Source organism: Strongylocentrotus purpuratus, unplaced genomic scaffold, assembly GCF_000002235.5.
Source record: "Strongylocentrotus purpuratus isolate Spur 01 unplaced genomic scaffold, Spur_5.0 spur5_scaffold_19, whole genome shotgun sequence".
NCBI lineage: Eukaryota > Metazoa > Echinodermata > Echinoidea > Camarodonta > Strongylocentrotidae > Strongylocentrotus > Strongylocentrotus purpuratus.
Window position 1 is genome coordinate 14,870,640 of NW_022145604.1, and position 27,875 is coordinate 14,898,514.

General features: G+C 37.4%; 1 protein-coding gene across 1 annotated transcript; it reads left to right on the forward strand.

Annotated features, from left to right (window-relative positions):
* Window positions 1-123: 123 nt before the first annotated feature.
* LOC115925824 (homologous-pairing protein 2 homolog) lies at window positions 124-27,781 on the forward strand. The gene is made up of 7 exons (XM_030989795.1): window positions 124-207; window positions 18,442-18,531; window positions 19,258-19,369; window positions 19,846-19,916; window positions 25,375-25,503; window positions 26,599-26,658; window positions 27,410-27,781. The coding sequence occupies exons 1-7, from the start codon at window positions 124-126 to the stop codon at window positions 27,464-27,466; spliced, it is 603 nt and encodes a 200-aa protein (XP_030845655.1). The 3' UTR covers window positions 27,467-27,781.
* Window positions 27,782-27,875: the final 94 nt, after the last annotated feature.

The window sequence follows — 27,875 nt, forward strand, 5'->3', positions numbered from 1 at the left end:
TTGGCTATAAACCCATTGCCTACAGGAACCGGGCGGTCCCTGTATTAAGCCTATGGGGACTAGAGAATTCAACAGTCAATGGGTTAAAAGTAGATATACAAAAGTGCAAACTTGTCCTTGATGATGAAGCATCGCAGCTTCCCAGGAAACGCAACAAGCAATGGAAGTGGCCTCACCATGCTTGGGGGACCGGCTGAGAGTTCGCTGGTGTGTCATGCACGTCGCAACCTAAGTGCAATGAACAATGCTGTCGTGATTGGAAAAGGAAGCGTCCAATTACAACCGATCGCTGATCACCCTAGACCTACTCTGCAAGTTTACAATTGCTTTTATTGGTTGTGGGCTTCCTCGCCAGAAGGTGTTGAATTATTGCCATGGCCAAAATCCAGGAAAACTTAGCAAAGACAATTAAGGCTAATTTTCTCAGTGAATTGGGCGCAGACCAAGCTTGTTAAGTGGTTAATTCCCCTAAACACACGGCTATTGGCATATTAACCCTAATGAAATTAGTTGTGTCAAAACTTTTCTTTAGTTCAGGAAGTCCAACCCTCTGGGTTCTTTTAATTCTTTCATTCATTATTGCTTAGTGATTTATAACCAATTAACCAGTGTCAACAACTTTTTTGTTTTGAGAATTGCCTCTTTCTTGATGACTTTTCCTTATTAAAGAGGTGATTTATCTTTTGTTATCCATGACTGATTCTATTTCATGTCTAAAGTAAATTGCATGTGAACTAGTAGATGAGAGTTTGCGTGAGTGTTCATTTCTAATAAAAAATCAAGACAAAGAGAGATGGATCATCATGGTCATATGAATGCAACAAAGAATTTAACATGAACAAATATGTAAAGACAATGTTTTTAAATGACACACAAGGATGAGTTGCTTTTTTATTATGCCCTTGAAACTACTTTTTCAGGACATTCTGAGATTCCTTTGAATTTTACGACTTATTGTGTGGCAGGATGTGAGAGCATTTCTGGGAATGAGTCGGCATGAAACGGTCAGGAGTAAAATGAGTTTGTAGGGTATGATTGTAGTCACTGTAGGTTCATGTGGCAGTCTGTAAACTTAAAGTTAAGTCATGCATGGTTTTAAACGCTGAGGTTATCGTCTTGTTATGGACCATGTACACTGTAGACGCACTCTTGGTTAGGAATCTCAAAGTTTTATACTTGAAGTTGAAATGTACGAGCGATCTTTAGGCTAGCGTGATGGAAAGTACGTGCAGACGCACTCAACTTAGAGATAATATCAGCTTGTCGTTAAAATGACCACTTGACCAGCTTGTAGTTTAGTTGATCACTTTGAATACTTGTTTTTAATCCTGTTTGAATTCTTGTAGTGGTTAATGGAGCTTAGTTTATTTATAATAACTTTGAGGTTTCACAAACTTTGAAAGTTTAAAAACTATGATGGTCCCGTTTGAATATATACCTAATTGTGTCTCTATAAATGTAGGTGGATCATATGAATGGCCTGCAGACATTAGCTGGATGTTTGATACATGTGTGATAGATGAAATGCTTCCTTTTGTATATGATGATGCCATGGCTTGGGATTCAGAGCCATATGACTGAGCTGTGAATTTCATTTATACATGTTTCTAACTTTCTAATCTTAACCTCAGGCTCCACACTAACTTTGTTTTGGAAGGGGGTCCAGATATATCTTATTAGAGAATGCATGCACTTGGCCTATTGTTCAGTATGTAAATTATTTGAAATTTGGGGGGGGGGGGGCGGATTTAGATTGTGGGTGCCCATACATGTACAGTATGTCCAAGGTGCCTGTTTAGTGTCGAGCCCTGCAGTGCTAATCCCTGGTTACGAGCCATTATTTGAACCTGCTATGAATAATTTGTTGATCAGATTTTTCATATTGACTTATCTTTGTTGATATGTGATCATGAATTAATATCACTAATGGTATTACAAATTCAAAATGTAAAAGTCACCCTTAAAATATCTCAAGGCGTGAATTACCAGAATGACCCAAATTTGGGCAGTTTTAAATGTGTCATCGTTGTAGACGATTAATCTGTCATTGTTAACCCCTTTCTGACAATGATAGTCTGACAGATGTAGCACTTGACTATATATTCTCTATGATTCAGTTGTAAGGGAGCCAGAATTAATCATCCTTCTCTATATGACATTGGCAAATTCAGGGGGTTAATGATCTTAATCTGGGCACGATTAAGGGCAATGTTGTACCCTCTCGATGCAAAGTTCCTAAAATTTAATGATAACCAATTATTCTCCAGTGAAAATGTTATTCTCAATTATATACCTGACCGTGCCTACCACACGTACTTAAAGAGTCTGGCAGGGCTGGGGCAAGATTTTCAAATATTTTGTTGTGGTGCCCCTACCCCCCCCCCCCTCTCAAACCAAGGAATTACTAGCACTTGCTCAAACTCAAATTGAAAATAGTCTAAATCTGCCACTGGCTGGTTGATACCCCGGGAGAGATACTGTCTCCTGACAGTCACACGTTACTGAAATTGACCTAAAACAACAACAACAACAAAATTGAGATTATGACCTAAAAAGTAAAAACTGACTGCTTAATAGTACCTCCAAAACAGTGCCATGTGGAGTACAGCTGATACTTTCATTCGTCTGTAGACTTCCTTCCCTTTGAACTCTGTGGCAGCACTGAATCTGATGAAATCCTTTGAATTTTGGAGTTGATGTCGGATGTGATTTAGCATTACGCATGAAAGTATCTTGAGGTGGTTGATGATGTCACTTTGTTTTGATGAGAAGTCTTATGAAGGGCTTCTCATTAGGGTAGAGATGTAGAATCCCATGGTTTGTTGTAAGGTCCCTTCTATGGAAGTACAGTATACATAGCAAGATGAGTATTGGTTAGAGTTCAATACAAGAACATTGCTCATGGACATTGGCCAGCTGTGTGAAATTAATTCTTTTGCCATTTTCCTGCCATATGAAAAGAGAAATTCATCCTAAAATAACTACTTACCATAATGATAACTTGTAAAATTAATTATTTTGCTATCTTTCTGCTATATCAAAAAAAGAAATTCATCCTAAATAATTTATTTCTATTATGATGACTAGTAATAAATCTGAACTAAATGGAAAATAAATTAAAAACACTTCTAACTTGTAAACTAGTAAAAGTAGCTATCACTGTCTTTCTCTCTATCTTTTCACTCTATAATATAATGACCATACAATTAATTTTCATCAATTAATTGTAGCCTAGAAAACATGTGCTACATGTAGTATCCTTATTGCTAGAAATTGAGTGTTAATATGATGAAAATCTGATTTAAGGCTTTATTCCTTTAATTGATTTATCTTAGATGAAATTGCTAGTGATTGTTACCTTAAACTGACTGCTAGAACCTCCAAAAAGTGCCATGTGGAGTACAGCTGATACTTTCATTCGTCTGTAGACTTCCTTCCCTTTGAACCCTGTGGCAGCACGGAATCTGATGAAATCCTTTGAATTTTGGAGTTTGATGTCGGATGTGATTTAGCATTACGCATGAAGTTATCTTGAGGTGGTAGATGATGTCACTTTGTTTTGAAGAAAAGTCTTATGATGGGCTTCTCATTAGGGTAGAGGTATAGAATCCCATGGCTTGTATAAGGTCCTTTTTTTTAATGTAAGTATTGTATTGGTGGAGCATTGGTTAAATTCTTTCGCCATTTTCCTGCCATAGGATATAGAGAAATTCATCCTAAAATAACTTATTACAATTATGATGTTTTACATCAAGATTGCTAAATATAGAACTTCATTTGCTATTTGCCATTGTGTTTATCACCAACCTATTACTTCAATAATTTATACTTTTAGACATGAGAGTCAAATTAATTTGTGAGTGATAGCATTATGTCAAAGATAATTGAAAAAAGTACAAGCTATTGAACAAGTGCAGTGGCTGTACTTGTTTACCAAATTGAGTTATTCTGTTTTTCTCTGAAATCTAATTTGGCCATTTCCATCTGGAACTGAATTGAATGAACAATCTGGCAAAGCGTTAATTAATGCACGCTTTCTAAACTATATATCGAGTACAAAATAAATATACTTTTATCAGTTTGTCCATGTTTGATTTGTATATATCTACACAGGTTTTTATTTCATGAAGTACACTCTTTTGTTTTTGTCAGTTTGTTTCTTGTCACAGAATTATATTGCTATTAAGTGCTGAACATGATATATTGATTTAATTCCTTTGTGTTTTTGAATGATTCATGCAGGCTAAGACTCCATGACAAATCTTCATTTATTTAGTACTATTTTTGTAATCTCATGAATCAGATGAAGAATGTGTAGTTTTTAAATTAATTTCTGACATTAAAAAAAATAATTCTTCAGGGCAATTAAATTGTGTCAGTTACCAGTTTCTCCATTTTGTACTAGGTATTACAAAAAAAATAGTTGAAATATAATACCTCACACCTGTTTCCTTGATAGATACATTATGGAATATATCGCATGTTTGGAGCTAGAAGGGCATTAAGACATATCATTTCACACAGAGTCCATACATACCCTTCTGGCTGTAAACAGACAACAGTTTGTTTACAGATCCATTTTCTGAAACACTAAAACAGACCTATTCGGTCATCAACCATACACCTCCCCTTTAAAGTGCATTGTCCTAAAGATTGGCCGTAAATAGCAATTAACACTCTATTTCTGTTCGCTCACTCACATTGAATTCCTGCTTGTATTAATTAGACATGTAATTGATTGGTCATGGGACCAAAGCAGCTTATGATGATCACTATGCGTGAGGATTAGAGGATATTTGAGGATTAATTGACAATTCTAATGGTTGTGATTATTAGGCCTGAGTCATCACGGGTTTTGCCGAACCCGGGTTTGACTTGAAAATTTCGGGCGGGGACCGGGTACCCGAAATTTTCACCACTGCACTGACACTAAAAATCGTGTGCATGCAGCGGCGGGAGTTAGACTAAGTTGCTGTTCTAATAATGCGACGGAAAAGACAGTTACTGCTTTCAAAACAATAAAATAATCAATGGAATTAAATTAAGATGCTTTAAAAAATAAATGGATATCGTTTCAGTTGACGGTAGGTGTTTTTATCGCTCTAAAATTGAGGCTGCAAGAAAGGAATCACGCTTCGTGGTACCGATCGGGTGCGTTCAGAAACGGAAGTGGAAATAGATCTATGACCCACTGAAGACAGAGCAAGAAAATGCCACACACAAGACTAAAATGTTGATCAGACTATTGCAATTAAATCGTAATACTAAAGGCATTAATTTAATTGTCAAAATATATCCACAACATAATGGTTTACCCTTGATAGTTTGATGAAGGAAAATAAATTAAAGCTCTTGAAATAACATCGAAGTGCCTTTCGTTCGTTCTAAAAATGCGTGTATAACGGCAAGCAGAAGTTACGAGTCAAGCTTGATATGCACGTTTACATCCCTACACCGTCATCCGACCTGATCGGAACAATAAGCATTAAACCAATTAAAAAACATTACGGAAGACTTTAAGGGACTCCAATTCAACAAAATTACCGTAAAATAATTATTTGCTTTGACAAATAATACTATAGATATTCATAATATCTTACAGAAATAATGATATTTCATGAGCTACGTACTCGATATCGAGTTCAGCTAGCCATCATTTTGAAATGAGACGTAGTTGTCATGCAGTAGACTGTAGAGGGCAGTATGCAGAAGAGAGAGGAAAAAGCGCGGGCCTGAGATCACGTGATATTCACGTGACTATTACGTGATTTTTTTTTTTCCCCTCTCTAGCTGCGAGCTGCCGCATTCTGCGCTGCATGCATGACAACTACGTCTCATTTCAAAATGATGGCTAGCTGAACTCGATATCGAGTACGTAGCTCATGAAATATCATTATTTCTGTAAGATATTATGAATATCTATAGTATTATTTGTCAAAGCAAATAATTATTTTACGGTAATTTTGTTGAATTGGAGTCCCTTAAAGTCTTACGTGATGTTTTTTAATTGGTTTAATGCTTATTGTTCCGATCAGGTCGGATGACGGTGTAGGGATTTAAACGTGCATATCAAGCTTGACTCGTAACTTCTGCTTGCCGTTATACACGCATTTTTTTAGAACGAACGAAAGGCACTTCGATGTTATTTCAAGAGCTCTAATTTATTTTCCTTCATCAAACTATCAAGGATAAACCATTATGTTGTGGATATATTTTGACAATTAAATTAATGCCTTTAGTATTACGATTTAATTGCAATAGTCTGATCAATATTTTAGTCTTGTGTGTGGCATTTTCTTGCTCTGTTTCCACTTCCGTTTCTGAACGCACTCGATCGGTACCACGAAGCGTGATTCCTTTCTTGCAGCCTCAATTTTAGAGCGATAAAAACACCTACCGTCAACTGAAACAATATCCATTTATTTCTAAAGCATATTTATTTGATTATATTGAAATATAATTTTTTGAATTCCATTTTTAGTTCTATATTTCAAAATATCAGTGTGAAATTTAATTTTGAAAAACCCGAAACCCGAAAACCAAAAACCGGGTTTCAGCTCGACGGTCGGGGCCCGGGCGGGGACCCGTTTCGACTCAGGCCTAGTGATTATAGCAACTGGACTTAATTGTTGCATCATTGACACTTTTATTAAATACATGTACTATTTCCAAAGATGTATTTTCCTTTTCCCCCTTATTTTGACTTACTTATACTCTATCTCTACTATTATTTCTGTGAATCTTGATATTTTTACAATCAAACTTTAAATTATTGTGATGTGACCACATTGTTGCATTGATGTGTGATGCATGTTGGCAGAAATTCTTGAGAAACACTTACCGGTATCACTTGAAAGTATACTGCATCATAAAATATTTCCCAAAGCTCAAGATCTCTTGAGCATTTGATTTGATTGTTGTTGAAAGTGACTGTACTCTCTACTTTGGGACGCTAACAGGTCGTTCCATCCCTAGATACAAAGACAATGGAATATTAATCACAGATCTACCGCTTAGTGGTTGCCATGGTGACAGGATCTTCAGAGATCACGCAAGATTAGAACAGTTGTTCATGACTCTTGTTGTAGGAGGGTGATTCATTCTAAAAGAAAAACAGAAATGGATGATGAGGCTGTAAAATATTACAAGAGAGGTCGAGTAAGGTGTTCACATAATTGTTGCCTGTGAGATATTCTAAATAGTCCTTTCAGAGCCAAAAGAGCATTAACTCTGTGTGAAAGTACATTAGCTAATGCCCTAGCTCCAAACAGATGAAATGTAAACTTTATGTTCTCGATTATTCAAGGTAACATTTTAAAAGATTTAATAACTTACCATTTCTTTGATGATAATAAAAAGGATTCTGTATTAGGAAAGATTGACATTTTGGAAAGCTACTTGTAATGTATGTTCCTGCCTATATTAAAGAGGATAATCATTTCAGAGTAAAATGTACTATCAGAATGCCATACAAGTCACTTTGACAGTTTGAGTAACTTGTCTTTTGGTGAAGAATAAATGGAAATTTGAGTCATATGTTCTCTTTTTCCTACATACAACATAACAATTTTCCAATTATTTCATTTTCAAATTGAAAAGCTCTAATCTCATTGGCATCTGACTATAGTTTCTTTCCGGCATCACCCTGAAATAAATTAATGTGTCCTCAGTTGTTTGTTTAGTTGATTGAATACCTTTTAATTTTAGTACAGTTAAAGAACCTTTGTTAAATATGCACCATGTACATATAATTGTGTTTTTAGCAGTATGATTGTATTAAATCTGGATAGAATTTGCTGCATTGTCTGGAAATTATCCTAAGTACAAGTAATTTGCTTGCTGAGATCAAGAAGGGCATTAAATCTGTGTTATGTTATTTGTATAAATGTCCTTCTGGCCCTCACTAGGCCTGTCTTCACTATCTCAAGATTGCCAAATATCCAGCTATTTGAACTATCCGATCGCAAACTATCCAGCTAATTTGCGTCTTCATCAGACCGAAGTAGCAATTAGAAGGATATTTGGTCAGGATTGTCATCCTAAGATATCTTGGGATAGTTTGCAAAATATCCCACCATTTGGCAAAATATCCAGCTATTTGTCCCGTGCGTCTTCACTAGACCGAAGATTCGCAGTACGTGCTAATGCTGAGCAAAATATCTCGAGCTAATTTCTCAAGGTCGAGTTTCAAGTTTTGAGGTCGAATCTCGAGATAGTGAAGACGCGATTTGTTACTTCGGGATTATTCCCAAATCAGATATAGCGGGCTATTTGGCAATCTGGAGATGATGAAGACGCGCCTACTGTCTCAAAAGATGAATTTAATTGTTACATAATGTACAGACGCATGGTGACCATATGTCTGACCTTCATGAAGCAAACCCGCCCATATCCTTCCATTTTATTATTTATTGTAAAGTCTTTATTACATGCATCTTTGTCTAGGGCTTGATTGCGAAATATTAGGATAGGTTATGATTGGCATTGTCTGAGAACTATTAACAGAGTAATTGGCCTGTAATGATATAATGATGGTGACAGTGTGATGTTTATAATGCCTAACTTACCATGGTATACATGTATGTAAACAAACTTTTAATGGTTAATTTTTTGAAATATCAGGATCTATAGGGTATGTTAGATATTGTCTGAAACTTATCCAAGGGGTCCAAGTAATTGACTTATGATTACATTTATTAGAATGGTGACAGTCTGACAATAAGATTATTCTGGATGACCTTCTCGTGTCTGTAAATGGCCTTCCCCCTTTCCCTTCCCTTTACAATATAATTTTACCTGTAAAAAACATTACCTTTTTTCTCTAAAGGTTTGTTCAGATATGTCGCGGAAGACAGCCACAGAAAAACCACTGCATTTTCTAAACATGTAAATTTGCATCATAAAATTGGCCTGCATTTGATGTATGAAATATCGTTGATTAAAACTAAATTAGATTATGAAGAATCTATAAATCTATGTCACTGTTCAGTACACATGTACACACAATATTTACCAATTTTTTTCCCCTCAGTTTGTATGTCAGAGTTCAAGTTCAAATTCCATCAATCAAGCTGGACACATTTCCCTTCAAATCCTTGTCAATTATTTGACATTCTCTCTGTCACCATCGCTATTCTCAACTTCCTGTACGAAAAAATACTATTCAGGAAATAAAGAGTGTGACATTCTCATGGCCCCCAGGACTGCGAATTTGATGACATTTATGGGATTTTATTTTTCTCCTATTTTTACAAAGTGCTAACAAATTGTTATTGGATCCACAAAGTTTGTTTCCTTCCCATGCTAACCCTCTGATTTTGTTACTGGTATATCGTATGTCAGTGTTGATAGAGTTTGCCAGAGGTTGACTGAGAAAGGGACAGAAAAAGCTTTGTAGATTCTCCCCCATCGGAGGCAGGTTTCTACAAGAGGAATGAGCTTTTGGAAGTCTATTTGTACCTTTGCAAATGTACATTTAATTGTTGTAAGTTGGGACATTATAATATTTTGGAAGCATTATTCTTTTCACAGCTATATTTGACCAGATATGAAAAGAAAGGAAAACTCTTTTATTTATTTGAGTACTTGAACATTATTTTTTCCCTTCACATTTTCAGTACAGCATCAACTAGTCGATATAATAATAATAATAATAATAATAATAGTGGCTTCTTATATAGCGCACATGTTCGTCACGTTGTGACGCTCCTGGCACTGCCCCGATTATTACCCTGGCTTTCAAGTATACTTTGAAGATGAAATATTGAATGAATTTGAACTTTAAATCTTTAATGAAACTTAAAACATTTACTAAAAACACAAACAGAAAGCAAAACAGAAAATACAAGAGTCCAAGTTTTCCTTTTTAACACAGCAAAAAATTATCTTCAATTCTGCAAATGAATTTTTCCAAAACATATTTTGTAAAGAAGTTTAAGATAAATTAACTCCATCTCTGAATTATTCAGCTAATTGTTATAAACCTGCTCACCCTTAAATGTAGTTATTATTACAATTTTTGGTGAGTTGCAGTGGGCTTTAATGGATGCTGTCCAAAAGGAACAACAGCAATAATCGTCAAGTTTAGACCACGCCTGGTTATTGATACCGTACGTACGTTGGGGAGGGGCAAAAAATAGTGTTAGGGTCAAGGATACTAATTGTCAGACAAAACAGGTGTGAAATGACTTGAATTGCTGTAGTCAAATTAGAACAGAGGTCTTTGCCCTTAATTTATTTCTGTCTGACTAATTGTCTCTCTGTCTCATTCTCTTTTACTATGTCTATCTGTCTGTCTCATTCTCTTTTACTTTGTCTATCTGTCTCTTACCATTACATTTTCTTTTGGTTATGCATATCTCGAAGGTATATGAGTGTGGGTGTGAGTGTGTGCCTATTTCATTCTATCTTAGTTGTGCGCATGTGTGTGCATGTGTTATATTTGTGCGTGTCTCTTTCAGTCTCCCCTTTTGGTTGTAAAGGTGTGGGTGGGTGGGTGGGTGTGAATGTACTATATTTGTGTGTAGCTCTTTCATTCTCTCTTATGGTTGTAAAGGTGTGGGTGGGTGGGTGGGTGGGTGGGTGTGAGTGTACTATATTTGATACCTCTTTCATTCTCTATTATGGTTGTAAAGTTGTGGGTGGGTGGGTTGGTGTGAGTGTGTTATATTTGTGTGTGTCTCTTTCAGTCTCTCTTTTGGTTGTAAAGGTGTGGGTGGGTGGGTGGGTGTGAATGTACTATATTTGTGTGTAGCTCTTTCATTCTCTCTTATGGTTGTAAAGGTGTGGGTGGGTGGGTGGGTGGGTGGGTGGGTGTGAGTGTGTTATATTTGTGCGTGTCTCTTTCAGTCTCCCTTTTGGTTGTAAAGGTGTGGGTGGGTGGGTGTGAGTGTGTTATATTTTTGTGTGCCTTTTTATTCTCTTTTATGGTAGTAAAGGTGTGGGTGGGTGGGTATGAGTGTGTTATATTTGTGCGTAGCTCTTTCATTCTCTCTTATGGTTGTAAAGGTGTGGGTGGGTGGGTGGGTGGGTGTGAGTGTACTATATTTGATACCTCTTTCATTCTCTATTATGGTTGTAAAGTTGTGGGTGGGTGGGTGGGTGTGAGTGTGTTATATTTATGTGTAGCTCTTTCATTCTCTCTTATGGTTGTAAAGGTGTGAGTGGGTGGGTAGGTGGGTGTGAATGTACTATATTTGTGTGTACCTCTTTCATTCTCTCTTATGGTTGTAAAGGTGTGGGTGGGTAGGTGGATGTGAATGTACTATATTTGTGTGTGCCTCTTTCATTCTCTCTTATGGTTGTAAAGGTGTGGGTGGGTGGTGTGAGTGTGTTATATTTGTGTGTGTCTCTTTCAGTCTCTCTTTTGGTTGTAAAGGTGTGGGTGGGTGGGTGGGTGTGAATATACTATATTTGTGTGTACCTCTTTCATTCTCTCTTATGGTTGTAAAGGTGTGGGTTGGTGGGTTGGTGGGTGGGTGTGAGTGTTTAAATTTGTGTGTCTCTCTTTCATTCTCTATTTTGGTTGTGCAAACGTGTCGTTGGGTGGGTGAGTGTGTTATATTTGTGTGTGTCTCTTTCAGTCTGCCTTTTGGTTGTAAAGGTGTGGGTGGGTGGGTGTGAGTGTACTATAATTGTGTTTACCTCTTTCATTCTCTCTTATGGTTGTAAAGGCGTAGGTGGGTGGGTGTGAGTGTGTGCCTATTTCATTACCGTATATGTTCGTTGTGTGCATGTGTGTGAGTGTGTTATATTTGTGTGAACCTCTTTCATTCTCTCTTATGGTAGTAAAGGTGTGGGTGGGTGTGAGTGTGTTATATTTTTGTGTGTACCTCTTTCATTCTCTCTTATGGTTGTAAAGGTGTGGGTGGGTGGGTGTGAGTGTGTTATATTTGTGTGTGTCTCTTTCAGTCTCTCTTATGGTTGTAAAGGTGTGGGTGGGTGGGTGTGAGTGTGTTATATTTGTGTGTGTCTCTTTCAGTCTCTCTTTTGGTTGTAAAGGTGTGGGTGGGTGGGTGTGAATGTACTATATTTGTGTGTACCTCTTTCATTCTCTCTTATGGTTGTAAAGGTGTGGGTGGGTGGGTGGATGTGAATGTACTATATTTGTGTGTACCTCTTTCATTCTCTCTTATGGTTGTAAAGGTGTGGGTGGGTGGGTGTGAGTGTGTTATATTTGTGTGTGTCTCTTTCAGTCTCTCTTATGGTTGTAAAGGTGTGGGTGGGTGGGTGTGAGTGTGTTATATTTGTGTGTGTCTCTTTCAGTCTCTCTTTTGGTTGTAAAGGTGTGGGTGGGTGGGTGGGTGTGAATGTACTATATTTGTGTGTACCTCTTTCATTCTCTCTTATGGTTGTAAAGGTGTGGGTGGGTGGGTGGGTGTGAATGTACTATATTTGTGTGTACCTCTTTCATTCTCTCTTATGGTTGTAAAGGTGTGGGTGGGTGGGTGTGAGTGTGTTATATTTGTGTGTGTCTCTTTCAGTCTCTCTTTTGGTTGTAAAGGTGTGGGTGGGTGGGTGGGTGTGAATGTACTATATTTGTGTGTACCTCTTTCATTCTCTCTTTTGGTTGTAAAGGTGTGGGTGGGTGGGTGGGTGTGAATGTACTATATTTGTGTGTGTCTCTTTCAGTCTCTCTTTTGGTTGTAAAGGTGTGGGTGGGTGGGTGGATGTGAATGTACTATATTTGTGTGTACCTCTTTCATTCTCTCTTATGGTTGTAAAGGTGTGGGTGGGTGGGTGTGAGTGTGTTATATTTGTGTGTGTCTCTTTCAGTCTCTCTTTTGGTTGTAAAGGTGTGGGTGGGTGGGTGGGTGTGAATGTACTTTATTTGTGTGGACCTCTTTCATTCTCTCTTATGGTTGTAAAGGTGTGGGTGGGTGGGTGGATGTGAATGTACTATATTTGTGTGTACCTCTTTCATTCTCTCTTTTGGTTGTAAAGGTGTGGGTGGGTGGGTGGGTGTGAATGTACTATATTTGTGTGTACCTCTTTCATTCTCTCTTTTGGTTGTAAAGGTGTGGGTGGGTGGGTGTGAATGTACTATATTTGTGTGTACCTCTCTCATTCTCTCTTTTGGTTGTAAAGGTGTGGGTGGGTGGGTGGATGTGAATGTACTATATTTGTGTGTACCTCTTTCATTCTCTCTTATGGTTGTAAAGGTGTGGGTGGGTGGGTGTGAGTGTGTTATATTTGTGTGTGCCTTTTTCATTCTCTCTTATGGTAGTAAAGGTGTGGGTGGGTGGGTATGAGTGTGTTATATTTGTGTGTGCCTTTTTCATTCTCTCTTATGGTTGTAATAAAGGTGTGAGTGGGTGGGTGTGAGTGTGTTATAATTATTTTAATTTAAAGTGTATTTTCCTCTCCTATATTCAAGTAAAGGCTCGCCTGGCTGAAAATATAAATGATTATGCTAATATTTTTGTTCCCACTTGGACTAAAGAGTGGCCTGCTTTTAGCAAACCAACAAAATTTAACAAGAATTATCTTGTTCTGTAATAATTGGGAATCTAAATGGTCTTGGCACCCACTGCCTCACCACTTATTACTACAGTCCATTTATGAACGACACGTTGTGGTCTGTGATTATATATTGGTCATGTGCATGACACTTATTTTGCACATTAATGTCCTTTGACTGAACTGACATGTGATCAGTGCCTATGACGTTAACTGTCGTTTAACGTTCGTACCCAGGAGGAATATAGAGAACATGACTAGCACATTCTCCGAAACATTGATGTCCTTAATTAGATGAACTTGCAACATTTCAGAACAATTTTCGTGCAATACCTGTGGTTTTATAATGAATTCTAGTAGGAATTCAGGTCCTGTGATCTTTGTGAAATTATTTGCATGACAATTAGAGCATATCCTGCACATCGTGTCCTTTGAATGAACTTACATTACATGTAGGTCAATACTTGATATAGTGACGTACCTGTGGGTTTATGTTCAAACCCAGGAGGAATTTATATTGCAATGCATGAAGAGCACATTCTCCACATTAATGTCCTCTATATGAACTTGCAATTAGAATAATTTTTATGCAGTGCTTATGCTTTTTTTAAAGCACCACATCGTATATAAAGAGCATCATACAAAAAGAATAAGTATAAATTTACTATATGATATCATCCAACACACTATTTAATATATGCATAATTATTAGTAATGGGTATTTAAATAAATGGATGATAAATGGCTGATTTGCTAACTTATATTTCTGAAAGTCTCTTTGCACAACATCTTTAGGAGTTTAAGAGATTTGGGTAGTTATGAATAATAAACAAAGACAGATGTGGGCATGCATGCAAGTACAAAGGTGCCATCTGTTACCAAACATGATAGCAAAAAGCCTGAAAAGAATACCATTGCAAAGGTCATTTCCTTGAAAGTTGGTGATCAATTTGATACAACCATGACATCAATGACATCTTTTTTTCTTTTTTTTTAATTAAAAAAAAGTAGTTTAATAAAGTGAGGGAGAAACACCTTGGACTTGCCTCGATGTGCATTTAAAATTAATGAATGCATCTATCGATCTGAGAAAACTTCATAAATTACATGTACATGTAAACCTGGTATCACGCCTTGCAGGTTTCACTGCCTACTCTTATAATATCATTACAAGTTGTACAACTAAGGGCGGAACGAAAACCCAGCTCTAAATGACAAGGCAGAATATATACTCCCAGTCAGAACTTCTCATCTGCTTGGACTGTCGCCATTGATCAGACCAAAATACTTCCATGCTTTAGTAGCTGACGGCTTTCCATCAGGTTTGCGGCTGTATTTGGGTGCTGATTCATATGGACTAGCTTACAGCTGAAGTCTGCTATGACTGTGTGCCAGAAACGAAGCATCACAGAGACATGATTGGCGTTTGTTTTCGCTTTGAAATTGATCGTGACATGGTGTTTTTTCAAGAGGAAGTTTTAATATAAAGAACAGCACACTGTACTAACAGATGATTTTATTGTGTTTCATTTTGTTGTATGACGTATGGTACTTGACTACTTTTTATACTGAATTATTACCTTTTTAAGAAAGCCAGAACAGCTGTCTGTTTCCCTCTCTCTCCTTCCCTTTCATTTCTCATCCCTGTCCTCACTCTGTCTCTTTGACTCTTCTTTCTTCATCCCCTTAACTCTAGATGTATACTCTCTTCCTCCCTCTCTCTCTCTCTCATACTCTGTCTCACTCTCTCTCTTACTCTGTCTCCCCGCCCCCCCCCCCCTCTGTGTTATTTAGGGTACGCATATGCGTGTTCCAAGCGACCCCCCCTTTTCAGCAAAAGTCCGGTGTGTAAAGTCAATACGGGTCAACCTTTTTCTTTTGTTACGAAAAGGACATTTTGGTAACACGCATGGGGTCCGTCCGTTCTCGGAGTGGGGTGGCCGGGTCTGTCTCACTCTCTCTCTCTCCCACCCTCACTCTCTCTCCCACCCTCACTCTCTCTCTCCCACTCTCTCTCTCCCACTCTCACTCTCCCTCCTCCTCACTCTCATTTTCTCATACCGATTTAGGTCTATTATTTACTTTAACGTATCATGTCCTTACTTTATTAAACCAAATGAGTGATATTGCTAAAGTTCTATTCATGTCCCCCAGAAATCTTGGATCAAACGTCCTTTGTCCAGTCCTATTTTAATGTTTGGACTGTTGCCATATCCCATCAAAACATAGTAAGCCACATGCAAGCACAAGCCATAAAACCAACAAGTCAAGATGCCCTTCAACTTCTGAAATGACACAACTCCCACATACTGCAATACTGCATCATATTGCCTGTCAAAGGGAATGCCTATGAGTTCCTCTAGTGGTGTAGCCAGCTGAGTTACGATGGGTGTCAAGATGGTGAAAAGAGAGAGAGAGGGAGGGAGAAAGAATGAAAGAGAGAGAGAAATAGAAAGAGAAAGAGAGAGAGAGAGAGATAGAGAAACAAGGAAAGAAAACAAGAAAAGAGAAGGGGAATGGGAATGTGAAAAGATGATGATATGACCCTTCTATAAAAAAGCTCTTTATTTAATAGAATTCGCTCCCCAAATGATGCCTGGTGCCCCATCATTATCCGAACCCATGCCACACCAATGAGGCCAGCCCTACAATTCTGCAGTGAAACATGGACCTGCTGGTATCATCATTAAAGCAGGGCTCCCACTTAGCCGAGGTGGAGCCTCGTGTTGTGGCGAGCTGGCACGAGCTTATGGCAAGCCGTTTTATCATTAATACCTATTTCTTGATATCAAGGATTCAATTCTTGATATCAAGAAATCAAATTCTTGATTTTCGGTTAAGAGCAGTCGGTTAAGAGCAAAGCTCTCAAACAATTCAAGAAAGAGATACAATAATCCAGAAATTCAAAATACTAAACAATATGGATCTTGCATTTAGATAACATTTGAATTTAAAGTGATTCCCAATATGTCTAAACAAAATTCTTAGATCAGAGTATTTAAATCATAGTACTTATTTTTAGGACAATATTCACTAATATGAGGCATGTCTTCTCTCTTATCAAACAAGTTCATAAAACTAGAAATACCAGAGGTTCTCTAAATATAATCAGCTAAATATACTTTCAAGGAAGTCCTCTATCTACAGCCTATTAAATGAATAGGCTCCTCAGGGATGTCAAAGCCAATTTAATGTTGTAGCATATGCCCTTCCTAAATAATCACAAGCTTGTGGATGCACATTAGTTCAAAAAGTTCACGTCTTGAAGCAGTGCTTTCATTTCTTTAAAGATAAAGTTGAGTACTGGTCATGCGATTGCATTGTGAAAGAAACGGTGTGGAATTGATCAGAAAAGGTTGATCATTTAGCATAAAAGTATTGGTGTGTACTGCAAGGTTCTGGAATCATCAAAATGATAAGAAATGTGGCCCAGTCTTGGTAAAGTTGCAAACACTATACACAGAAAGATGTATATGGGACTACACAAATGGTGTCGGGTTAGTACACCTTGATTTCCTTTTCTTTCTATGCTCATTACTCAGCCAGTATACATTTTCTACCAAAATTGTTTGGCAAATGACATTTATTTGTAATCTTGAACTTTCAGTGTAAGTTTTGTTTGATTATGTGAGAATCAGGGCTTAAATTAATCCAAGGCCACCAAGGCCATGGCCTTGGATGCCCCTTTGATTGGCCTCATTGCCCCTCTCACTGGCCTTGGAGATTTTTTGTGCCCTTTCCAATTCTTCCTATTTGTGCTGTAATATAGGAATGTGCACTACAGAAATGTGGCCTTGCCCTAAAAATATTGAAATTTAAGGCTTGGAGAATTCATTTTCTTTTTGTTACCAGAACTCAATTTTATCTTTAATATTCCACACGAGGAGGATAAAACTTCATAGTTTCTTAGAATTCCTAGTGTCTTGCTATTATTAAAAAGTGAAGATTTTTTTTTGGAGGTCTTACCAAAACTATACATGACCTTTAAGCAGGCCTCCATGTGCTATTCTAGGTGTATTTAGATCCTTGTTGCTAATTGTAATTAGTTAATTTCCTGATCAGGCGATTGCCTGGTGATCAAGTTCAATCACATGGGAAACCGTCATTGAGGAAAGGTGTTGCTTTGTGGTCAGTTCCTGTAAGTAGGGGAGGAGTTCTGGCTTATTTTTGATATCTTATTGGGGGTTGCTATGTAAACATAGTCATAATAAATAAAGATTTTTCTATTTATATGAAACTGAACCATACTGCTTTTCTTTTCATGTTTATCTACAGTTCACATGATATAGCTCTTTATAACCTCCTTCCCAAGACATTATCTTTGTCCATGTCATGTTTTTTCCTTTTAATGATAATTACAATAATAATAATAATAATAATGATAATAAAAATGATAATAAAAACAATAATAATTAAAAAAACAATAATGGTAATATTAATAATAATAATAATTATAATGATAAATAATGAATAATAATAATGATCAAAATTTTCCTTTCTTGTTTAGTGCATATCACATTATAATGTCCATGTGCGCTTCCAAAAAGTTTTGAAAATTATAACCTTGGCTTTAGCTTCAGAAGCCGTTATTAGCACACAGTACATTTTAAGGAATAATCCTGCCAGGTACCCATTTACCTCACATGGGTGGAGTGTGGCAAATGTAAATTAATGCCTTGCCAAAGGACGTTAGTTGTTGTGGCAGGGATTCGAACCCTGTACCTTGTTGTTCACAGTCCAGACTCCAGAGACTTGTCCATTGGACCACAACACATTTACATTTCTATCTGTAAGGATGTAAAAACTTACACCATCTTCTTCTTTTTCAGTTTTACTCTTCTCGGCTGATTAGATGGCAAGATTACATAGAAGGTCTATGCCGAAAGCAGAATTTCTATGTTGCTGTTCAGGTCTTCATATCCTACATCCAGAGCTTATTTAATAACCCCCTTTCTCACTTCCATCCCTTCTTTCTCCTACCAGCTCATTGTAAGATGCCTTGAAGACCTAGCCAAAGATGGCAAGATTATAGAGAAGGTGTATGGAAAGCAAAAGATTTATTTTGCTGATCAGGTAAATTATCTGACTATAATCTTGAGTTGAGAATTGTTTCATACAATGGTGCTGTTCTATGTAAATTTATTGGAGATAGAAACACCCCTGCTCAATATTTTGCTTTTTTTGTAAATAGAAAAGTTGCATTGCTTCAAGTATACAGAAAACTGTTGAATGGGTGAATATTTAGAGTTAGAATTATATATGAACAGACTACTTGATCCTTATTGGTCAATGAAGTTGTAATTATTAGGGACTTTTAGATTTGCATGGACTGATACGTGTGACGTCCATTCAAGACAGTGCATTAAAAGGACGTCGATCGTAGCAATCCACATTGTCTTTGTGCAAATCTAAAAGTCCCTATTTTAGAAAGTTGGCTTCTGATTGGTTGGTTTGAGAAGAGTTGATAGCTAAGTTAAAGCAGAAAGCTCCATCCTTATTGGCTAAACTTATAAAGATGGCAAGTATAAATGGTTCTGAAATGATATTTAGTTTTAAAACCTCCAAAAAGGCTCTCAATTTAAATTAATTGAATACAGACATTTATTGCAGCCAGATGACTAAAGTTTGCTGAGTGGCCCACAGCTGTTCAGAATCATGAATATTGAATAACAAATTGTTGCTTGCCTGCAAGTGGGATTAATATCTGATTTTTGCAAGTAATATAGAGATGTTTTGTTGTTAAGGCCTCTGATAAATTTTGATGTATTTGCTTATTTAATTTTTAATTTTATTGTTTAGAGTCAATTTCCAAGTGTAGATGAGAAAGAATTGAAGGACATGGACACCAAGATCACTGGGTTGACAGCCAGTTTAGAGACTTCTAGGACAAAATGCAAACAAATGGAGAAAGGTAATAACAATACAGGCACGATCATGGCTCAGTGGTAGAGCAGTGGTCTCTTAATTTGGAGGTCCCTGGTTCAAAACCAAGTCAATTCCAATGTCTATTCATATGATTATGACTTATAAAGAGAAGGAATTAATTTTAGACAGGGATTAAATTTAATTAATTAATTAAACTACAAAGGTCACAAGGGATACAGTGAGGATCAGCTAGATTGCTGTGATGATCATGTTAAAAAAAACTGTGATGGTCATTATTTGGAATCTAGCTTGCATGTGTAATTACGCGAAATCATTGAATGGTCTAATACCTTAGTCACACTACTGAACCAACTCCACACCCAATCAAAACACACCAATTTTCTGTCGTTTGTGGTATTGTAATTGTTTTTTGGCCTGTTGTCAGTCTGATGTCGGTTTCGTTGGTGTGATTGAGGTATAATAGTCATTGCCATAAATTTTTTCTCCTTTTCTTCCGTTCAGAAATCGCGATGTTGAATAGTTCCTTGACCAATGATGAAGCCAAGCAGAGGATACAAGAACTCACAGCCATGGTAGGTTTCTATACAGTCAGTGGCGTAGCTGCAAGGAGGAAGGGGTGGGGGGGGGGGTGGCACTACCCCTACATTCCCACACAAATGGCAACATAAAGGGGGAGAGGGGGAGTTGGGTGGGGGGCTTATAATATGTGTTTCTTAAAGCTTCAATGAGGCCATACCATAGTTAATTCTATGAAATTCTAAACAAAATTGCTTCAAAATCTTTTCAAATGATACGTTTTAAGGATCAGTGATATGAACAATTAGTTTTTTTTTTTAACACAGTACTACTATAATTTACGATTGTGCATTGAACCTAATCTTACACTTGCAATGTAGTGGTAACAGAGAGAGTGACTTTGTTTCCTCAAGGCAGAAGAAAATCAAACCCTGTGTTGAATTACAATTGGTGGGAAAAGGCTATCCCATTCTCATATTAGGTCTTGTGATTTTCTTTTCTATATAATTCTCTCTCTCTCTCTCTCTCTCTCTCTCTCTCTCTATTCATCTCTCACTTGTACTCTTAATTTTCCTATCCCTTGTACATGTAGTTCTCCCTTTTTTTATTTAACTTTGGGGTTTGTGTGTTTTACCATCTAGGCTCTCCTTTGCTCCTTTTAGAAACCCTCATTTGTCATTTAATAATCACTTCTCCTTAAGCATCTAAAGTTAGACGTTTCTTTATTCATAGTTAATGCTCCAGGGCTGTATTATTAAAGAATCATGTCTATTTTGGTCATAATCTTATGAACATCTAGGAGAAAGAAACCCAATGACCTTTGCAATGTTTATTTATGTATTGCAGTTTGATAAAGCTGTGATTCATGTGATTATGATGTCTTATATCAGACGCGCATCGATACCAAGGCTTTGTTCCCACTTGAAGATTCTTTGTGATTAACTATCTCCTAGGGAAAATATTTAAATGGGTAAACCTCATGTACATCATAGAGATTTCCAAGTGTCACGTTGGAACACGCAATCAGCGGTTTTATCAAAATATCCTTTTTTCTTTCATTAAACTAGGAACTAAATAAAGCGAATTATAGCGTGTACTTGTGACAGAGAGGGAGGAAGAGAGAGAGAGAGAGAGAGAGAGAGAGAGAGAGAGAGATGTACAGACTGCCTGAAGGCATTCTGTTTTTTTTTATATTGTACATATTGAATTAATGAAATTTTGTGAGAAACAGAAACAGTCTTAAGAATGTTGAATGCTGTGTTTAAGAAAACAAGTGCGGAACGTATTTGTGTTGCTTGTGGAAAGTGTGAGAATAATGAAATTGTGCAGAAGATTGGTCATTCCTATTGTGCTTTGGCATTTTCGACAATCATTTATGCTCAAATGGGACAAACCCTTCTTGATAAGAGATCAATGATTTCTAAATTGATTACCAAATTTGGTTTTAAAATGTTATTTGCAGCATCAAAATCAATCAGTTTTTCCCCTTTGAAATCTCGAAATGAAATAAATGGCAGTCTTAACATTTTCAATTCTCTCAAGGTCAAATTAAGTTCACAGTTGCAATGCCTCTGTAAATTATATTTGCAAAGCAAAACTGTAATTCAGGGCCTTGTCTTTTGAAGAGTTGCGATTGATCCAAATCAATCGCAGATCCTCTAATCAATAGCAAGTTTGCAGTCCCCTTTTTCTAATGTTCATTCTTGCGATTAATGTCATCTGTTTATAAGATGTGGCCCAGGTCTGCAGATAATACATTCTAGTATACTTGAAAAGTCGGGGATGTTTTTTTTTTTTTGGGGGGGGGGGGGGGAGGGGTGGGTTGGCTTCCTGACAGAATTATGAGTTGAACTACCGTATGCTCTGCACCCTAAAATCTCAACTTGATTTCAAAGGTAACAGGAAATTATCTATCTAATCGCCTCATGGGGCAACTAAGAAGCAAAAGAGTCATGTGAATGTTGGTATAAGATTGCGAACGGTGGCACATCCAGGATTCTTTGACCAAGGGGTGGGGGTGGTAATGACATTGTCAGCACATTTTGTAATTTTGTGCAACTATGTACATGTACATGTATTAGGTTGATGTGCATTAAACGTATGGTTGATCTTGTATGATGGGCTCGCAGGACACATTGGTAGAAGATTGCTGTCCAGGGCAGAAGGGGGGGGGGGGGTTTACATGTATTACACCAAAACAATTATTACAAAAAACTCTTTATGTGTATCAGAGGTACATGTGTGATAGATGGGTGGGGGGGGGGGCAGGGGTCATGTGCCCTCGTATAATGGTGGATCTAGGATGAGGGGTGGGGGGACACTACCAATAATACAAAGATTTTACATATTTAGTGGATATTGTGCAACTTCTACAGTTCGATACAGTATTATAAATTAGGGCAGATTGAGGGGGCACAAGGGGCACATTCCCACCCGCCCCATGGATACGCCATTGCCTGATTGAATAGCCGGAGTTTGGAAATAAGTGCAGAAAATAGCATGTGGATTATAGCATGACTGAATGTGGAAGCTGAAGGTGGCTGTACTCTAGGGACTGAGTTGCAGACAGCGGTAAATGAGATGAAATGATAGATCCAATCTTCAAGCTTTATAGCTACGGGAATGTTATGGTTTCTTCTTCTTCCATCCTGTGGTGAAGATTGATGCTTCAATAGAGGGCCATTCAGAAAACACAATCTTGCTCTCCCATGTTCTGTGTTTGTCTGTCTGTCTCTCTCTCTTTCTCTCTATCATTCCCTCTCTCTTTCTCTCTCTCTCTCTCATTCTCTGTATATGCCTCTTTTTTTCCTTTCTATCTATTCCTCTGTTTATATGTCTGTTTGTATCTTTCTCTCTCTGTGTCTCTCATCCTCTTACAGCTATGCCCTGTCTCTGTCCAGCCCTCTCCCCTATGTCCTGTTTATCCTTTTCTCTCTTCCTCCTCATCCCTCTCCTCTGTCTCTGCCTACCCTTCCCTCTCCCTCTCTCTCTCTCTCTCCTCCCCTCCCTACCACTCTTCCTTTCTCTTCCTCTCCATCTATCACTCTATGCCTCACTTTCCCTCTACACCTCTCCTTTCTCTCTGTGTCCCTCTCCCCCTCTCTTGGTCTTTGTTTCTCTCTGTCTCCGTCTACACGTATCTCTTCGTCTACACGTATCTCTTCTGTCCCTCTACACCTCTCTGTCATTCTCCTATCTGTTTGTCTCTCTCTCTCTCATCCCTTTCTACTCTTCCACCTTCCCCCTCCCCACTCTCTCTCTCTCTCTCTCCCTTTGCTGTTTCTCTCATAATTCGTTACTTTGAATTTTCACACCTGTATTCTTTTAGTTTTCATGCAGTACTTAATATGAAGAGGATATCTACTGATCTTTTGTTTTTCATTTATTTATTCCCGTTTATCCATATTTTTATTCTCTCTCCTTTCCCCTGCCCTCCACCCCTCTCTCCATCCCCCCTCCCCCCTCCCCCCAAAATAAAGAATTTTTCTCTCCCTCTATCTGGTGCTCTGTCTGGATGGCAAAAATGAGTACGATGAGGGGTGTACGTAGGTAGGGATTCTAGGGAAGGTGTAAAACACACCCCTCTCTGTTCAGGTCAAGCCCTGCAGACTAAGCTTCAAGCTCTAGAGCAGGAAATCAGTCTTGATAGGTCGATGATTTGGAGTGAATCATTGGGGATTGGGAGGAGGGAGGGGTGAAGGGGCGGAGTCCATAACATGTGATTGTGGTCATCGCTTTTAATCTTGATCGACAGATTAGGTTCATGTTATGGTTCATTCAAAATGATCAATAACACAGCGGCAGTAAAAAGCCAGTTGCAAGATATCGTCGTCGATGTGCATAGGTTATAATGAATTTATGGGGAAATTACAATGCACTTTTTGTAATTCAAACATCAAGTTCTGTGTTGAAATAGTAAAAACCACACCTTAAACTTGATATTTTGTAAATACTTATGAGCAATCCTTTATTTATTTAAGGGCAGAAAAAATCAAGGCACTATATATGAGAAGTATATCCGAAAGCTCTTGGAGACAGCTTCAAGGTATTGAGTGCTATATAAATGCAAAATATTATTATTATTATTCAATTTGTTTCTGTTATATATAAGCAACAAACACAAATTAAGCTCCAGGCACCTTCAGACTTAATTGTCTTATCCATCTAAGACCAAGATATCTGAGGATTATTTATTTCTTATCCAAGGTTTATTTAATCAATGAAAATATCAGAAGGATAAATAAAGCATTGCCCAACAAACAGACATTATTAAATTCAACATATGAACCCCTCTCTCTCTCCACACACAAAAAAATAAAAAAAATAAAAAGACAAAAGTTATGACTCACACATATATCCATCTACTGTCTATTCTTTTTCAAGTGTATTCATTTACAAATCATTAATATTCATTAGCAGTTATCATCAATTATCCCAATTTAGAAAAATTCTTTTTTCCAAATGTATTAAAACATAACCTTAACGTATTCTCTGTAATATTCCTCTTAAGTAGCTTAATTTGGATTTCATAGTAATGGCTCTTTTAAGGAGAAATTATCGAGGGAACACTTATTGTTGCAAAGACTTGTCATTCATTGTCAATGAAGGCAGGAGGAAGCTAGCTCATCGTTTCTCCGTCTTATTCTCTGCAAGAAATTCTCATCAGCTGTTACGGAATGACATTGTCGGGACGTGACAGCCCTCTAGGGTTACATCTCATCCGTCGGCAGGGGGTATAGAGAATCATTAACCCCGACAATACCAAGCCCTTAATCCCTGTACACAAATATACTGTGCTCTCTCAAACCTGGACTGTGAAGGCTTAAGCTTGCTCCTGTTTATGGCTTTCTAGAGTTTCAAGCCGGCTAAATCAACCGATAACTTTATACCGAAATTGTAAGAAATATCTTCCAGATTTACAATGTAGGTCGCTGAAATGGAGATTATCTCAATTTAGATCAGGTGGGATATATTTTCAACAGAATCAAGGGTTGTACTAGTAACTTCCTTCTGCTTTTATTTAGCTATACCTGATGTTTTATTGTTCAAGTTTTATCTTGTGAGCTACTTAAAATCAGAAATAAAGAATTTCTGTGATCAGATTTACATACCTTAAATTATTAGTAACTAAAGACGATCTTATATTTAATAATTAAACTTTAAAAAACAATAATATTAAGCAGATGAAAACACTTTTAAATATGCCAAAGCATGGTACCGGTACTCCATTTGCCATATAGTTTCTACAGTACCACCCACTTCAATGAACCATTTGTATGAAAAGAATATGTGTTAACTGAAAAAAACAACTTGTAACAGTATTACTCCTTGAAACATGCAGTGAAGAGAAGCTTATGTAAAGACCACCTGCCTATGAAGACAACTTCTTTTTGTCTTCCTTGATTGGGCAGCTAGTCTATCTAAAAAAGTTTAATAAGAATAACCTAGGCTTGTATAGCGCATTTCGTCTTCAGAAAAAATAACAATGCGCTTTGATTGTATTTATTTTTATAGTGTGCCAAGAAGCAAAGCAGAGTCACTCAGGTTAAATCAGCAGGTAGCCATGTGAGTGTGGAGCAGAAGAAAGCCATCTATGAAAACCACCAGACTAACATCAAGGCTTGGAAGAAACGAAAGAGAATGGTAAGCATTTATCAGGATATTGATTAAGATAGTCCAGTTTGAATGCTTCTGGGTTTAAGTGACTCGGTAACATTGCCTCAGATTCTGATACAAAATCCTGGATTTAGCTCATGCTGCAATGATAATTATAAACCTTTAGGTCAGTCAGGAACCCCATGACTTTTACAATCAAGATAATTATGATTGAAAAATCAAATTTTGTGTTTTCCAAACGGTTTTTATAACACTACAGTCTAGGGGGGGAAATAAGTACCGGTATGGTAAAACTGGTCACTCAAAGATTTTTTAATTTTTTGAGGTACTTCATGATCATTTTAAAGCACAATTTTGTTAATGCTTCAATATTTCACCTTATCACAGACACTGATAACACGTATAGGACCGTGCATTTCAGATTTAACATTGTTAATAAACGATGCCTTTAAGAGTAGGTGGGAGTGATGAAAATGGAGGAGTGGGAGGGGGGGGGGGGTCATAGTTTCTCGGGTCAATTTATCCGATAGCCATGTTAGAGTTGAGCAGAAGAAAACTGAAAACCATCAAACTACTATCAAGGCTTGGAAGAAAAGAAGTTTTGATGGTATTTCACTTTGATATTTGATGTCTTCTTATATTACTTACTGCTTTGGTAGAGAGAGGGGGGGGGGGGGCAAAAGAATAGGAGAGAGGTGAGAAATTTAATAAGAGAGATCTTTAGACAAAGACAAGGAAAGGGATAATAGAGCAAGAAAGAGAGAGGGAGAGAGAGTGAGATGAATAATTAAGAAAGTTTGTCACATGGGCAATGATGTGAAGGAGCGAAATTTCATTTTTTATTGGACACATGATGGTGCTGTTGCAAGTTGATATTTATATACTTTTTGCTGACTTTTTCTCTCCCAATCTCTTTCTTTAGAAGTGATTTGAAATCAACTACACTTCTAAATAAGTTGAGAAGAAAATATGTGGAAAGATTTGGAATAAAAATGTAATTAAACTGGGAGTAAAAAGGTATGATTATATTAAAATGCAGTGTGCTTTTGTAAATTTTGTTGGTTGGAGACGGAATGCTGATGGCATATACATTATTATTTTTTTTTTAATTATTTTTTACAGGCAATGGACATTCTTGATGCTATTCTAGAGGGGTATCCTAAAAGCAAGAAACAGTTGGTGGTAAGAATATCTCTCTGTCTTTCTATTTCTTACATTTTATATTTGTCTTTTCTACATGTACACATGTAATTCCTATTTTTGCTTCTCTTTCTGCTTCTCTATTGCATACTTTTTCTCTTCATATATGCATGTATGTCTTCATGCCCCCTCAATTATCTCTCTCTCTCTCTCTCTCTTTCTCTCACACACACACACACACACACACACACACACACACACACACACACACACACATTTCCCCCCTTTTTTCCATCTCCCCCCCCCCCATTTTTTCATTTCCCCCCCCCCATCTTTTTTTCATACCACTTCTTCCTTGCCAACTCATTCTTTAGATTTAGATTTTGTGTTTATCTGCCCCCCCCCCCTCCTCTGCCATTCTGTTGACAGAGGGTTGTGAACAATAATGTGATTATTTTAAACCTGTTTGAAATCACACTTGATTGGTGATGTGGTTATCAGTGGTAAATCTTCTACCAATGTCCTTTGGCAAGACATTTGCCACACTCAACCCAGGTGAGGTAAATAGGCACCTGGTAGGATTATTCCTTGAAATGCACTGTGCGCTGTTAACGGCTGCCGCAGCTAAAGCAAGGGTAATCATTTCCAAAGCTCTTTTGATGCACGTCGAGATGTTATTTCATAACGTATTATGCGTTATACAAGAACTGAATATTATTATTATTATTTATTTTAGTTGTTTCATCTCTTTCATTTCACTCTTTATTATATCCTTTTTTCTTTTATTTGACAGGAGGAAGTGGGAGTAGAGACAGACGAGGAATGCAATGTAAAGATACCACAGACGTAGTCCACCTTTGAACTGCAAAGACTTTCAATCAACTCCATCTGATAAGCACGAACTGAGCCCTCTGTCTCATGTACTCTAAAATTGTGGCCTACAACTGCTCCCACAATGCAACAGTGATGATGTCATTCAGATCATGCTTTGTTTTTGGTGTTTTTTCCCCTTCCTGCTGCCTGTTATATCTTAGCCAGCTAATGTACATGTAATTTGTCTCGGTGTAGGATCCCTATAGAGTCCAAGCGCTAATTAAAGAATATTAAAGAGAAGGTTGAGTTCTAGGAAGAGGTGAAAAATAGTTGGTGAGCATTATCATTGTTATTATGCAAGTATGGAAGAACAACAGATAAAACATGTTCCCTGAAAAGCATGGCTCTTCAGATGCCTTCATATTCTAAATATGAGTTGTAACAGC

Bases quoted from the DNA above. Each gene is read 5' to 3' on its own strand.
- LOC115925824 (XM_030989795.1), top strand. From the start codon at position 124: ATGAAGCATCGCAGCTTCCCAGGAAACGCAACAAGCAATGGAAGTGGC. The intron at 18,532-19,257 runs GTAAATTATCTG...TTTATTGTTTAG, and splicing joins AGATTTATTTTGCTGATCAG to AGTCAATTTCCAAGTGTAGA. The intron at 19,917-25,374 runs GTAGGTTTCTAT...TTATTTTTATAG, and splicing joins TACAAGAACTCACAGCCATG to TGTGCCAAGAAGCAAAGCAG.